We start from the raw sequence: 15,869 nt of genomic DNA, 5'->3' as shown, positions 1-15,869 counted from the left end.
TTTAAATGTTATATTTTTTATATATTTTTAATATAAGTTGCTTTTTTTTTTTTCAGCACATTACACCATTTTTTAAAAGATTTTATATATTTACATTTTTCATATATTTAGAATATATTCAATGTCATGTTTAGTTTCAGCAAAGAGTATAGAACAGGGATTTTATCAGACATGATGCTGCACAACAGAACTGTATAAATGAATAGTAATACAATATAACTTGGTTGTATGATATTCCTTACAAATAATATTATTATTATTACTTTGAGAATTGCATTGTAGTATACAGTAGTAATATATTCAGTCATATAATTTCACGTTAACTCGGACTTTTATTTTGACGGTTTGTCGTGAAGGTTAGTTCGTTTTAGTTTCAGCGTGTATTTGACGGTATTTTTTCTCAAATGAAACTGCATAAAGCTGGTGAAGTGACTCTCAGAGCAGCTCGGAAGATGAAGTACATGTGTTCGTGTCCTTATATATTCACGAAACTACTCCACGCATTCACACAAACACAGAACATGCAGACTTATTAGCGACATGCACTGACTGGTTGCTGTAACATTTATTTCTGTTGTGTGATAGGATGTTAGATTAATCCATTTTGAGTAAAATTGTCCAGAATTTATCATCACTATTAACATAAATTTGATCATAATCTCGATATGATATCATTTATCGCCCGACGCTAATTTAGGCTATTTATAGGACGTGCTTGGCGGGCGACTCAGAGACTCCATGCGGACTACCAGGTGCCCACGGGCACCACCACGTTGGTGACCACTGGTATAGAAGGTCTTCTATACTTTTTGGTTTCAGTTTCATTCTCGTCGCTGATTGGATGCTGCTGTTTGACGCTGTGACGCGGCAAGATGGCTGCGCATATAGGGCTGGTGAAACAGCTCCACTGTGCGCTTTTAAAAACCAAATTAAGTGCTTTGTCTGCGGGAATAAGACGCTGCTCGGCCCTGTCTAACTCAGAATCGCATAAACAATTCACATCTAAAAGAGTACGGCGGAAGTTTATCGACTTTTTCAAGGAAGGTTACGAACACCGGGTTGTGCCGTCCACCCCCGTGCGTCCGAGAGGAGACCCGACTCTTCTGTTCGTCAATGCAGGGATGAACCAGGTACACAATCCACAATCACACATGTAGGATAATTACACAAACATAAAAACCAGCAGCCACGTCAAAGTACAACGGTTCTACTACGCTTTTGGACACGTACCATAGTATATGTAGGGAGAAATACAAGGTTTACGCTTTGAAATCTAGTATTTATTTTTGATTAAATTACTATATTTGCTCGTTATTATGTTCATAAAGTCAAATGGTTTGAAACAATGCCTATATTTGAAGAATTTAAAACTGTGGAACAATTTAAAACTTTGGAAACTATAACTATATAAATAAAGAAATAGATCTTGAAGACTCGATAAATACAAATAATTTAATAGTCAAAATATTTAAGATGTGACAAATAAAAAAATAGCTTTTATTTACAGCCCAAAAAAGAATAAAAAATTGCTTTTAAGAGAGGTTTTAGTGCTTTTTAGGGACACTGTCTGCTATAATAATTGTTTTGATATTAGGTTATCATGGTCTGTGTTGTCCCGTAGTTTAAGCCTATTCTCCTGGGCTGTCCGGACCCCCGCAGTGAGATGGTGTCGTACCGGCGGGTGGTGAACAGTCAGAAGTGTGTCCGCGCCGGAGGCAAACACAACGACCTGGAGGATGTGGGGAAAGACGTGTACCATCACACCTTCTTCGAGATGCTGGGGAACTGGTCGTTTGGTGATTACTTCAAGGTCTGGTCAATAATTAAGAAGCATTTTTCTTAATTATAATATCTGGACACTTCATGCCCCCTAAAAAATATCAACATGAAATTGAATTAAAAACATGTTCATAATGCAAGAGTTCTATTCAAGTTATCATGTGTATGAATTGCATTTTACAGAGTCCCTAGGGCCGTCTCAAGCTGACGCGGGGCCCCCCTCAGTCCATTCGTGATCGCGTTTCGGGGGGTCCCAGTTGCACCGCCCTAAGGACGGCCCTGAGTAGAAGGAATAATATATATATTCCCCTAAGAAATTTGGTTCTCTTGCAAAAGTATCGCGTTACCTCGAGAAACGTTTCCTTTTCTCGCAAAATATTTGCATTCTCTTGCAAAATTATTGCATTCCCTTGAGAAACTCTCCTCTCGTAAAAAGTATTGCATTCCCCAATAAAGTTTGCATTTTCTCAGAAAACTATTGCGTTTGCCCGAGAAACTTCGCATTCTCTCTTAACTGTATTGCATTCCCCTGAGAAACGGGTGTTCTCTTGCAAAATTATTGCATTCCCCCAAGAAACTTAGCATTTTCTCACAAAACATTTGTGTTCTCTTGCAGAACTATTGTGTTCCCCCAAGAACGCAAGCAAACATAGTTTCTTGGAGGAACGCAATATTTTTTTGTTGTTGAATGTTCCTATTTGGGGTTCTGTAGCATTCTAATGTATTTCTGAATGAATGAATCATTCATAATCAAGGTGGAAGCCTGTGCAATGGCCTGGCGTCTTTTAACGGAAGAGTACGGCATTCCTGCGGATCGCTTGTACATCTCGTACTTCTCTGGAGACACTGCGAATGGACTCCCTGCCGATGAGGAAACCCGGCTAATCTGGCTTAGCATGGGGTACGTTCACTTAAGTACAAAGCAAAGTTGACAAACCCTTTGGTTTTCTGTTGGAGATTCACTGAATTGTTGTAACGTTCCCGTGCAGAGTGCGGCCGGATCACGTGTTGCCCTTCGGAATGAAGGATAACTTCTGGGAAATGGGCGAGACGGGTCCGTGTGGCCCCTGCACGGAGATTCACTACGATCACATTGGGAATCGTAACGCCGCCGCACTGGTCAACGCAGACAGCCCGGATGTGGTGGAAATCTGGAATCTAGTATTTATGCAGTATAACAGGTTAGAAAAGTTACTTCCAGTGTTAATTTACTATTTATTGTAGTTTTTATTAATATTTTGAATTAGCTTTTATTTTTATATTTTTATGTTCTTTTTTATTTTTAATGTGCAGTGGAAGCTTGTTCTGTGGGGATGCGATGGCTCGTGCTGTAGATATTCCCAAAATTTTATTAAAAAGACTTTGACGGGGAAAAAAAAAGTATCTAGCTTTAATTTGTTAATTTTGGTTCAGTTCAAGGCAATATTTCTAATTTTCATTTAGTTTGTTTTTCATTTAATATTTATATTAGCTTATTTTTATTTAATTTAATATTTTCATTTGATTTTTTTAGTCATTTTGTCATGTGCTTTTGTCATTTTTTTATATTAATATTTAGGTTTAATATATTTTAATTTCAAATTTAGTCATACTGTCTATTTTAGATTTATTGTATTTTTATTTCAGTTTTAGTTTTTATTTTCAGCTAGGAATTTTAGTGCATGAACCAAAGCAAGATTTTTATTTTAATGTATTTTTATTTCAGTTTTAGTTTATATTTATTTCTAGTTAGTCATTTTAGTCATTCAACTTGTTTCAGTTAGTTGTTAAGGCAACATTTCCAATTTTCATTTAGTTTACATTTTTCATCTAATATTTATATTTTATTTCAGCTTTATTTCAATTAACAAAAATGTTTTAATATAGCTGTGGTTTCAGTTAACAATAATAATAATAACGTACACTGTGAGGATTTGAATATGTCAGTGCTCTCTCTCTGTGTTGCAGGGAGGTCAATGGTAGCCTGCGACCTCTGCCCCAGTGCAGTGTGGATACTGGGATGGGTTTAGAGCGACTGGTGACCGTACTGCAGGGGAAACGCTCCAACTATGACACAGATCTTTTCACACCTCTATTGTCCGCCATCCACCAGGTCTCTAACCTTCATTTAACCTTTTACAGGAATAATATTGCAGGTTCAATACAAACCAAACCACATTATCTCTGTTGTTTGTTCATGTAGTGCTCTAAGGCTCCTGCATATCAGGGCAGGACTGGAGAGGCTGATGTGGGTCAGGTGGACATGGCCTATCGGGTCTTGGCCGACCACATTCGAACACTCTGCGTGTGCATCGCTGATGGAGTTTACCCAGGCATGACAGGCGCTGAGTGAGTTTGACTTCATTGAAGTACGCAGAGTAATTTAAAGGATAAAATTCATGCAATATGCCCTCTTTGTGATAGGCTGGTGTTGAGGCGTATCTTGAGACGTGCCGTAAGGTTTTCTACAGAAGTGCTGCAGGCCCCTGAGGGTGCGCTGGCAAGCCTGGTGCCTACTGTAGCTCATATACTGGTGAGATGATTCAGAGCCCGCCAAATTATTACAGCCATCACTGCATTGTGTCTGAAGTTTAATTTTCCTCCCTTTTTCCTCTTTTCTCAGGGTGATGCCTATCCTGAGCTGCACATAGAGTCTGAGAGGGTAAGCATGTTCGAGAAGCACCACAGTTTTACATTTATTACAACTGGGTAAATTCTTACGAAAAGATACACTACCATTTTTTTTTTTAAGAAATTAATAGTGAGTGAGTGACAGCAAAAACATTTAGAATGTTACAAAAGATTCCGATTTCAAATAAATGCTGTTCTTTGAGAAAGTTTAAAAGACAGCATTTATTTGAAGCAGAAATCTTCAAAGAATCCTGAAAGAAAAAAAAATGTATTCCAGTTTTCACAACAGTTTTAAGCAGCACAACTGTTTTCAACATTGATATTAATAGGAAATGTTTCCAAATCAGAATATTAAAGTGATTTCTTAAGGATTGTGTGGTATTGAAGACTGATTTGCATCACAGGAATGAATTACATTTTAAAGAAAAATATTTTCAATTGTTGTATATCACAATTTTACTGTTTACTGTATTTTTTATCAAATAAATGCAGCCTTGGTGAGCATGAGAGACTTTTTTCAAAAACATTTTCAAAATCTTAACAACCCCAAACTTTTGAACTGTAGTGTATTACCATGTTCTAAAACACAATTAAAGTGAATCTTTAAAAAACACTAATAATTTAATAAAAGTATAATATAATAAAAGTAATCTTTAGCAAATCTTAAAATTATGGCTTATTAAGTATTAAGTATTAAGTAAAAAATTAAGTATTTCAAACAATATATTTAATGGTTTAATTTATTTAGACAAAACAGTATTTTAACATTAGAATTTTAATATCAGCCATTGTCAGATATCAGTCATTAACATGAAAATACTTAACTGCTTATCTGCATTAGCCTACATTTTAATATTGGTGCAGCCATAATTCTGTACTATGGCTTATATCAGTGTACCATGGCATTTTTCAACTTCGGAAAACCTGCTGATTACAAAGTGCAGGAACTGAATTTTTGTTTACATGATAATCTTTGTGCTTCCTCTATAGATCATGGATCTCATTAATCAGAATGAAGTCCAGTTCCTGTCCTCACTGAAGCAGGGCAGAAGGGTGATTGACAGGACCCTCAGCAATATGGACAAAGACTCTGCTGTTTTTCCAGGTAAAATCCACAAAGTGATGCAATTCACTTTTCTTAATCCTCTTTATTATCTGTGCAGGCTCATTAATGCTGATTTGCTAATATTTCTCTCTATGTGTTTCTCTCTCTCTATTTATTTTATTCTCTGTGTCCATTGTGTTGTCGCGTCTTTCAGCCTCGGTTGCCTGGTCATTACATCGTAACCTGGGCTTCCCTCTCGATCTCATTGACCTGATGCTGGAGGAGAAGGGAAAGATGGTTGATAAAAAAGAGATGACAGTGCTTGAAGATGAATACGAGAAGGTACTTGTGATAGCATGTTGGTTTCCTTAATCTGACATCTGATTTGAGGATGAATAATGGGTAATTACAATTATTATTATGAATAATACATTTATTAATAAGCCCTGTTTTTTGGGGTATATGGACTAATTTTGTGTTTTTTTCTCAGTTGAGGTTTCAGTCTGAGGAGGATGATGGAAACAGGGTGGACCAGCTGGATCTTCATAGCCTGGCGGAGCTACAAAGTCAAGGAGTTCCTCATACGGATGACTCCCAAAAATACTGTTACAGTCTGGGATCTGATGGACAATATGGTACTGGAGGGTGAAAAGATTTTGTGAAAAATTTTAGGAGTTTGTGAAGCAGATAAATCTTTGTAACTGTGTCCTGACCAGACGTGAGACTAAATGTTTCATGAAGCAAGCAACACACTAAAAAACACTCGGAACACCTCAGTAACCGCATAACAACATACTAAAAAAAACACTTAAACCACTACATCGCAACATGTTAAAAACAACCCAGTAACCACACAGCAACAAACTACAAAACACTCAGAACACTTTAGCAACCACGCAGCAACATGTTAAGGAACACTGAGAACTTCATAGCAACCGCATAGCAACTTGCTAAAAAAACACTCAGAACACCTCAGTAACCACATAGCAACATGCTAAAAAAAATGCAACATTCTAAAGAACATTCTGAACACCAAAAATATTTAATCACCTAAGCAACTACGTCACAACATACACCCAATACAACACCTAGGTGTTAAAAACACCCAATAGAAATATGCTAAAAACACTCAGAACACCAAAAACATTCCTAACACCTCAGTAACCACATAGCAACATGTTAAAAACACTCAGAACACATCAGTAACTGCATAGCAACATACTAAACCGTCTTTCGGATGAGACATTAAACCGAGGTCCTGACTCTCTATGGTCATTAAAAATTCCAGGATGTCCTTCGAAAAAGAGTAGGGGTGTAACCCCGGCATCCTGGCCAAATTCGCCCATTGGTCTCTGACCATCGTGGCCTCCTAACCATCCCCATATTTGCTGATTGGCTTCATCATTCTGTCTCCTCTCCACCAATAAGCTGGTGTGACAAACTACAAATGCTACTCTACACTGCTCAAAACTCGCATTTGAATCGTCAGTGGCAAATTCTTTATATATAAAAAACGTACTTACAGTCTGTGAGTCAGAATAGCCGGCATTGTAGTCTACTCTACCAGGATCAGGAAACAGTCCTCCATAAAATGTGCTGCACACATCTGAATATTTGGGTTGAGCTGCTCTGGAACAGTGTTGTAAATACAACTTAACCACTGATTTCTAGTCGTGTCCTCTTTTGGAAGGCCAAACAAAGTAGTTTCGCTTTCACAAAGAAACACAGCGTCACACACAGCGGCCTTGAGTGAGCGGAGGCTGGCGGCTAGAGTGAGCGGCGGCCGGCGGATTCGACGAAGGAGCATTTACACATTCATAAATCGGGGATTAAACGTGGAGTTATGTTCTGTATGCTAAATATGAATATATATACAAGCGTATGTGCACAGTACCTATAACTGCGCTTTGCATCCGCTTTCTGCTGATTGCTGCTGATCGAGATTGACATGTTAAATGGCCGACTGACCCGGTACACTCTCAGTCATTTCATTCAAGAACGAGATGTACCAGTTCATTCAACTCGTTCATGAACGAGATGTAGCAGTTCATTCAACTCGTTCACGAATGACATGTACCAGTTCGGTCATTTCGTTCACGAACGAGAAGATCTCTCGATCTCATTCAGACTCGAAAGAAACTCGTTCAGTGAAGGGCGTATTCGTTCACTACATTCAACAAATCACATGCTCCGTCACATCTCATACTCGAAGGCTATTGGCTCAAGGTTTAGTCATTATTTGACAGGATGAAACAGTCCACAGAGCTACCCAGTTCACTGATCTGCGCATGCGCTGCTAATAGCGCCGCGCTGCTATGGAGGGAGGAATATCAGTGAACGAGAAATATGAGTCAATGGATTACGTGAACGAGAACGATTCGTTCACCTAAAAGATTCGTTCAAAAAGAGCGATTCATTCACGAACGTAACATCACTAGTGGTGGGCGTTCTGGCGCAATATGGCTGCCGTCGCATCATCCAGGTGGATGCTGCACACTGGTGGTGGTTGAGGAGATTCCCCCCTTCTATGTAAAGCACTTTGAGTTTCCAGAAAAGCGCTATATAAAATGTAAGGAATTTATTATTATTATTATTATTATTATTATAAACAGCAGTCAGAAACCATCAGTAACTGCATAGCAACATACTAAACAGCACTCAGAACACACCAGTAACTGCTAGGGATGGGTCACGATTTTCGAATATTCGATTAGTTGATTTAATTCTAGAATATCGAATAGGTTGTGCGATTATTGTCTTTAAAAAATCTCCCCATGTTTTCCGTCCTGATGTGGTGGTGATGCGTTCATGTAGCGCTGCCAATAATGCACCTAAAAGCTGTCAAAGACAACAGAAGAACACACTGTCTCACGCGCACACTGTAGACTTGTATGGCATAAAAAAAGACTTGTGTAGCATATAATGGTTACAGTAATTTGGGACGATGTCAAATAAGAGCTCTGTGTGGACCACAAACACCCCCGACTGGGTTAGAGGTGTGGCTGAATCCGTATTCAGAAAGGCGCGGAAAACAAATAACGCGTTCTACGGAGCCACTAAAAGGACATGGTTAGCCGCTTGCTAGCGGTAGCCTGTTACATTACAGTACATAACATTTCACTTACCACAAAAACAGAGTAAGGAGAGATGACTGATAGGATGATGGCGAATGATTTGCAGATCCTGAGCACCACTGACGAACATCTAATCTTGTAAAATGTGTGGTAACACTGCCGAGTGCTGCTCGCGAATCTCGAAAGTGAAAGTAAAAAGCAAGCGCACGTTCATATTTCAATGCCCCGCATATTAATAACGACTCCTTGATGCCCACAGTTTACATACAGTATAATTACCCAGTGATATAATTGCGACAGAAGATATTGAAGTATATTTTCAGTAAGGGTAAAATCTTTGCGTGGCAGGGGCAGCTGCCACTCGACCTGCCACCGCTATGTGCGCCTGCCACTCTATATTTTTCCTCCCATCTCGTATCTATTCCCTTTAGGGATTCAATTTTTTAAAATGGAAATGTCCTAGCCTTATGAGGATTTGATTTATGCTAATCAATGGACTGTTATGTTAATAAGTGCCGTTATTCGGTTATGTTTATTATATTAATATGTTTCAGCAAGTTACGATCATTATGGCTTGAGTTAATAGCCTATCTTCTGAATTAAACAGTTTATCATACAGATTGAAAGCGTGAATCCCATCTCTCTCTGTTTATGGGTGTTTGCGGGGGAGGGGTGCGATTTTCGAATAATAATCTAATAATACCTAGCAATTTTCGGATATTATTTTTGCTTGGAATGCTCATCGCTAGTAACTGCATAGCAACATCCTAAACAGCACTCAGAACACACTAGTAACTGCATAGCAACATGCTAAAAAAAACACTCAGAACATGTCAATAACAGCATAGCAACATGCTTAAAAACACTCAGAACACCTCAGTTACCACATAGCAACATGCTAAAAAAAAAACTCATAGCAACATTCTAAAGAACATTAAGAAAACAAAAAACACTTAAACACCTTAGCAACTACATCACAACATGTTAAAAACACTCAAAACACCCCATAGAAACATGCTAAAAAACACTCAGAACACCAAAAGCACTCCTAACACCTCACTAACCACATAGCAACATGCTAAAAAAACACTCAGAACACATCAGTAACTACATAGCAACATGCTAAAAATTATAAAACACTCAGAACACCTCAGTAACCACATAGCAACATGCTTAAAAAACACTCAGAACACGCCAATAACCACATAGCAACATGCTTAAAAAAACTCAGAACTCAGTAACCACATAGCAACATTCTAAAGAACATTAAGAAAACAAAAAACACCTAAACACCTTAGCAACTACATCGCAACATGTTAAAAACACTCAAAACACCCCATAGAAACATGCTAAAAAACACTCAACACCTCAGTAACCTCATAGCAACATGCAAAAAAATAAATAAAAAAAAGCACTCTGAACACCTCAGTAACTGCATAGCAATATGCTAAAAAACACTCAGAACACCTTAGCAACCACACAGCAACACACTAAAAAAACACTTTAAACATCTTAGCAACTGCATTGCAGCATGGAAAAAAAAAAAACACTCCGAACACCTCCGTAATTGCATAGCATCATAATTAACAACATTCAGAAAACCTTAGAAACCACATAGAAACATGTTAATAGACTCAGAACGCCTCAGTAACTGCACAGCAACGTTTTAAACAACACTCAGAACACCTTAGCTAAAAAACACTTAAAACACCTTAGCAACCAACATGTAATCGCATAGCAACATGGAAAAAACACTCAGAACATCACAGTAACTGCATAGCAACATTAAAAAAAAACACTCAAAGCACTTTAGCAAACACATAGCAACATGCTAAAGAACACTCAGAAAACCATAGCAACTGAAAAGCAACATATATAAACACTCAGAACACCTCATTAAACAGATAGCACCATTTTAAAAATCACATAACACCTTAGCAACCACATAGCAACACATTACGAAATAATCCAAACACCAGAAATATTAAGAACGCATCAATAATCGCATAACTTACTAAAAAACACATTGCATGGCAACACCCTGGCAACCACTATGTAGCTAGGTGGAGCAGGATTTGGACCAGTGAGATTTCAGTGTTTGCGAGGTTAACATTTCAATGCATTTGCTAGGCTAGGACAAAAACTGTAGGTAATATTGAAGCGATAGCATTTATTGATTGTCACTTTATGGCATCATGCCTGGTTTGGACACGGTATAAGACTAAACAAGCATCCAGACTCTTTTCCTCTCTCAGTGTTTCAGTCTTGCAGAGCGTCAGTCCTGGCACTCTACTGTGACGGGGCTCTGGTTTCAGAGGTGAATGAGGGTCAGTGCTGTGGTGTGATTCTGGACCAGACCAGCTTTTACGCAGAGCAGGGCGGACAGGCGCACGACCAGGGTTACTTCACCAAGGATGGACTGCAGGTTACTGATTACATCCCATCTGACATATTTCATTTGTATGTATTTAAGCACAAGATTCACCATTGTGGTTATGCTTTTGCAGGATGTGCTGTTCCCTGTAAAGTCTGTCCGTCTGGCTGGTGGTTATGTGGTTCATCAAGTCACGGCAGGAGAGACTTTGAGAACTGGAGACCAAGTGGAACTTCATTTAGATGAGGTGGGAGTAGTAGGAGTAAAATTACCAATACCATGATAATACATCATGCGGATACCTTTCAGTAAGTGCTGTATTTCCAACTCTAGGCTAACCGCCTGGGCTGCATGGTGAAGCACACCACCACACACTTGCTAAACTTCGCTCTGCGAGAGTTGCTAGGTCCTTCTGTTAACCAACGAGGGTCTCACTGCACCGCCAGCCGGCTCCGCTTCGACTTCAGCGTCAAGGTACAAGGGCTGAGTGGCTGCCTCAGTGATTTAATAATTTCCAGAATGTCTAATACCGGTGTATGTGCTTGTTTAAAGGGCTCCCTGAGTGTGTCTGAGCTACAGCAAGTTGAGGAGTTAGTCCAGCACATCATTCGTCAAAATGCAGAGGTGTACATAGAGGAGGTCCTTCTGTACAAAGCTAAACAGATTACGGGTCTGAGAACAATAGATGAGGTAAATAGGAATGATTCAATGCCACTTTTTGATTTCCAACATTGCAACCTCAGCTGATACCTATGCCAATCCGATACCAGTATAAAATTACCCTGTACGAATTGTGCAAAATTTTCATTATATGAAAGGTTCCAATGCAGAGTGGCACAAAGTGCTTAAGTGAGGGCTGTCATACTCAATTCCTGAAGGGCCGGAGCCCTGCAGTTTTGTTCCAACCCTGCTCCAACACACATACCGTGTAGTTTTCAAATAAGCCTGAAGGACTTGATTAGTTGGATCAGGTGCGTTTAATTAGGGCTGAATCTAAACTCTGCAGGGTTCCGGCCCTCAAGGAATTGAGTTTGACAGCCCTGGCTTAAGTGCTCTTGGGCACAGACTGATGTGCTTTAAAGCAATGGCCTTTTATGTCAAAGCGAGCCTTGTTCCACAATGAAAAGTTCATAACAGTAAGAGTAGAAAGATGAGATATTCTGAGATATTAACTTATATTAAATACCTGGAATATACTGTACATAAAATATTTATTGTGCATTTATTATACTTTTTTGTCCTATTTGGAGCTTGACCGTAACAACCATAATGCACAGTATCGGATTTGGATCTGTCCCAACTGACCGATACCTAACAAAACCAATTGAAGCCTATCTGTGTCAGACCGATATTGTATATCGGATTGTTGTATGCTTAGAGGTATATATTTCGAGGGTGTAAGACGGGGAAGTCCAATCCTGCTCCTGGAGATCCAGCATATAGGGATGTCCCGATCAAGCCTTTTGTTCCCCCAATCTAATCAGAGTCATTTAATATTGAGTATCTGCCAATTAAGAGTCCTCAGGGGCAGTGGCAGGGTTGCCAACAAAAAGAAAAAATAGTGGAGATATGGTTAGAAAGCATGAAGCTCATGGTGTCAGAATACCAGTCTGCCAGTTAATCATCTACACATGACAGTTGACATAAAATAAAGGATTGGGCTTGGGATAGCCGATACCACTCAGTTAATAAATGCTTTATCAGCCCCCAAAACGGATCCTTGAGATCAGCTCGGGACATCCCTACCAACACACTTGCTTAAAGGTTTCTAGTTCTGAAGTTCAGCTAATCATGATCCTGAAGTCTTTGATTTGCTGGTTTAGGTGTGCTATGTAGGATTGGAAATAAACTCTACAGCATAGTGGCCTTTTAGGAGCAACTCTGGGCAACTCTGATTTAAGATTAAAGGACTATAATTTTACACTCCAAAATGTTCTTTTCATTTTGGTACCCTGCACCATTAATGGAAACAGTCTATATGTGAAGTTTTGACCTGTTGTTTGTTTTAGGTGTATCCAGACCCAGTGCGATTGGTGTCTGTGGCTGTGCCCGTTTCGGATCTGCTTAACTCAAACACCACCGAACAAGCTTCAGTGGAGCTTTGCTGTGGCACGTAAGGTTCTTCCGAAACTGCTGGAACCCCTTGGGAACAGGGGTTGCCAACCCACCTCCTGGAGAGCTACTTCTTCCTGCATTTCCAACTTTGCTCTGCAGGATGGTAGCCCTCCAGGAACAGGGTTGGCTACCCGTCGTTTGAGCAAACCACCAACACATTTGGCTTTTTCCAAGCTACAGCCAAGGTCACCAGTATGTTGTTGTTTTTATCAGGCATTTATTGAGGACGGGAGCAATTAGGGACTTTGTCATTGTGTCTGAGAGACAGATGGTGAAAGGCATTAGCCGTATCCTTGCCGTTACTGGAGATGAAGCCAAAAAGGTTTGAAAATCAAAATCTACCATTGCGTACCTGGTTAATTTCTGTAATACTAACTGTTCTTGTAACCCAGGCTCAGGAGACGGGCCAAGCCATGCAAGAGGAGTTGGAATCTTTGGCGGTCCAGGTAGAAGCTGCAAGCTCTCTGTCTATGCCAGCAGCACAGATGCTCTCCAAAGAGGTTGGCCTCCTAATGAATGTACGTAACTCTCCATAACCTCTCATCTTCGTTGCCAATTCAGTTCATGATGTATGAATTTCATTGGTCAATATCCTACATTATGTATGATGCATTTTAGGCAGTTGATATCACACCTATCCCACAATGGCAGAGGCGAGAGTTGCAGACTCGCCTAAAAGCAATGCAGAAGACCAGCAACACTACCATCAGAAAATTGGAGATCAAAGAGGTAGACACATCTTAAAGGCTTAAAATTCAGTCTATGATGCCTGTCAAATGATGCCAAAAAGTAGTTCGTTGGGTAGTCATTTCTGTCACATCTGCTCTGTCGATATGTTATGTTTTTCTTCTGCTTCAGGCTGCCTCGAAAGCCAAAGAGCTGCTGGTCAAACACTCTAATAAACCTGTGGTGGTGGACTTGATCCAGACGGACTCTATATCGGTAATTAGTATGTTTTGTGATGATGTTTGATAATTGTATCTGTGTCTCGTGTATACAGTTTGTATACATGTGATCATATATAGGTGCTGATGAAGACTGTGCTCCAGCTGAGCAAGAGCACTCCAGATTCCATGGTCATGTTGTTGTCTCACCTGCAGTTGTCAGGGAAGGTGCTTTGTGCCTGCCAAGTACCCAAGGTACAGCACACACAAAATCTCACAACTATGATATAACCACACAGGTATGTGATTGTCTTCATACGCTTTTCATAGGGCTCTGCTAGTGGCTCAGCCATTAAATGGGCTCATTCTGTGTGTGCACGCTTGGGAGGAAATGCAGATGGCTCAACCGACGTGGCTAAAGGTGTGGGAAATGCAGCCAGTCTCACAGATATCACAGACATCTTGCACTGGGCTGAAGAATTTGCTCAAAACAAAATCTGAAAGGCATCCTGACCAAACTAATATACCACAATGGATCTGCTTCATCAAAATGGTTAAATCTATCAAAAATATATTTCCTGTTTCTTTGTTTTAAAAGGTTGGGACATATACTATATATTTTTGATTGTGACATTTTGGTAGGTGGGGTTATTTAGATATTAATCAATGCTATTAAGTTCTTTATTGCTCTGTTTTGGAGATGGTCCTCGCTGCAGAACACAAGATCCAGGGGGCGTGGTTGAATCCAACTCCTCCCACCACCAACCACGCCCCCTGGATCTTATGTTCTGCAGTGAGGGGCTACTGTTGTTTTGGGTTCACTTTATAATAGTAGGTTTGGTTCAAGAAAATTTGTATTAAATTCAAGAAATGGCATTGCTCTGTTAAGAATTTATAATTGTAAATACATGATCCATATAATTTCTAATGTGTCTGATTGTGTCAATTAAAGGGGTCATATGATGCGATTTCAATTTTTGCTTTCTCTTTGGAGTGTTACAAGCGCTTGGTGCATAAAGAAGATCTGTAAAGTTGCAAAGACAAACCGCATAAACACATTTCATTACACCAAATACACAAAATAATGTTCTTTTTAGCGGCATCATATGACCCCTTTAAATCATGGTGTATGAAATACAGTAAAAGCACTGTTCAGTGTGTCAGAGCGCCACCCTGCTGGCAAGAATCAGCTATTGTCCTTCATCTGAGAATCAGCATATTCAGCCACCAGAGGGAGACAAAAGAGCTGTAAAGTCTCACACCCGCAAACAGATGCTGAACTTACCCTAAATCTCTAATAAAAATAACCGCCTTTATAGACATAATCAGTGTTTTACCACCAACTTGCAGTTCTCTGGTGGTGTCTGCGATGACATTTCAGTCTTGTGTGATATTTCCATCGAGTTTTGCATTCTGATGTCACTGTTTTCACAAATTTGCATTTTTGTATTAATATTTGAATGTACCCAAAATGCTGTTGTCACATAAGTGAATGGCAAAAACGCATACAAATTTTTTTTAGTTTTTAGTTGAAAAATGTGTCGTGTAAATGCCCTTTCAATAAGTGCATAGCCTACCCATACTCTTCACGCTTGTCAAAATGATTCGGCAGTTTCTGTTAGTCCCACACACAATGTTCTTTACGATGTAAGGACCTAATAGTAGCAAGTCTTAAGATTTGTTCGTTTGTGGAGTTAGAAAATACCAATCGGGTGATTCTTTAGAAGTATAAATTGGATATCCCAATTGAAACAAAGCCTTAGCGATGAAACTGCACTGTCGACCAATGAAACCAGACCACCACTGCATTACCTAGTGATACAGCAGTACATTTCTTACAATATTTATTAATGCATGTTAATATTAGTTAATAAAAATACAACATTGTTAGTTTGTGTTTATGTTAACAGATACAACTTTCAATAATGTATTAGTAAATGCTAATTAATCAATGTTAGGTGTCGTCTGTTGTGTGTACACTTAAAAAT

At 39.3% G+C, this 15,869-nt stretch overlaps 1 protein-coding gene across 2 annotated transcripts; it reads left to right on the top strand.

Moving 5' to 3' along the window:
• Window positions 1-842: 842 nt before the first annotated feature.
• LOC107655390 (alanine--tRNA ligase, mitochondrial-like) lies at window positions 843-14,636 on the top strand. 2 transcript variants are annotated; one of them, XM_016442861.1, is made up of 22 exons: window positions 843-1,130; window positions 1,622-1,810; window positions 2,535-2,680; window positions 2,769-2,960; window positions 3,727-3,871; window positions 3,962-4,107; window positions 4,183-4,291; window positions 4,382-4,420; window positions 5,380-5,494; window positions 5,649-5,776; window positions 5,925-6,069; window positions 10,764-10,933; window positions 11,016-11,129; window positions 11,216-11,356; window positions 11,435-11,572; window positions 12,892-12,995; window positions 13,211-13,319; window positions 13,390-13,515; window positions 13,616-13,726; window positions 13,856-13,939; window positions 14,098-14,136; window positions 14,212-14,636. In XM_016442861.1, exons 1-22 carry the CDS (start codon window positions 873-875, stop codon window positions 14,380-14,382), a joined length of 2,919 nt encoding a protein of 972 aa, XP_016298347.1. In that variant the 5' UTR covers window positions 843-872; the 3' UTR covers window positions 14,383-14,636. The 2 variants fall into 2 exon arrangements, with proteins under 2 accessions (XP_016298347.1, XP_016298346.1); XM_016442860.1 differs by having other exon boundaries at window positions 14,023-14,136.
• Window positions 14,637-15,869: the final 1,233 nt, after the last annotated feature.

This window comes from Sinocyclocheilus anshuiensis, unplaced genomic scaffold, assembly GCF_001515605.1.
Source record: "Sinocyclocheilus anshuiensis isolate Anshui unplaced genomic scaffold, SAMN03320099.WGS_v1.1 scaffold880, whole genome shotgun sequence".
Lineage (NCBI taxonomy): Eukaryota > Metazoa > Chordata > Actinopteri > Cypriniformes > Cyprinidae > Sinocyclocheilus > Sinocyclocheilus anshuiensis.
This window is presented reverse-complemented; position numbering and strand designations above follow the sequence as displayed.

Excerpts from the sequence above, each read along its gene's own strand:
- LOC107655390 (XM_016442860.1), top strand. The coding sequence starts at position 873 with ATGGCTGCGCATATAGGGCTGGTGAAACAGCTCCACTGTGCGCTTTTA. Across the intron at positions 6,070-10,763 it reads GGGATCTGATGGACAATATG|TGTTTCAGTCTTGCAGAGCG; the intron begins GTACTGGAGGGT and ends TTCCTCTCTCAG. Across the intron at positions 10,934-11,015 it reads TCACCAAGGATGGACTGCAG|GATGTGCTGTTCCCTGTAAA; the intron begins GTTACTGATTAC and ends ATGCTTTTGCAG.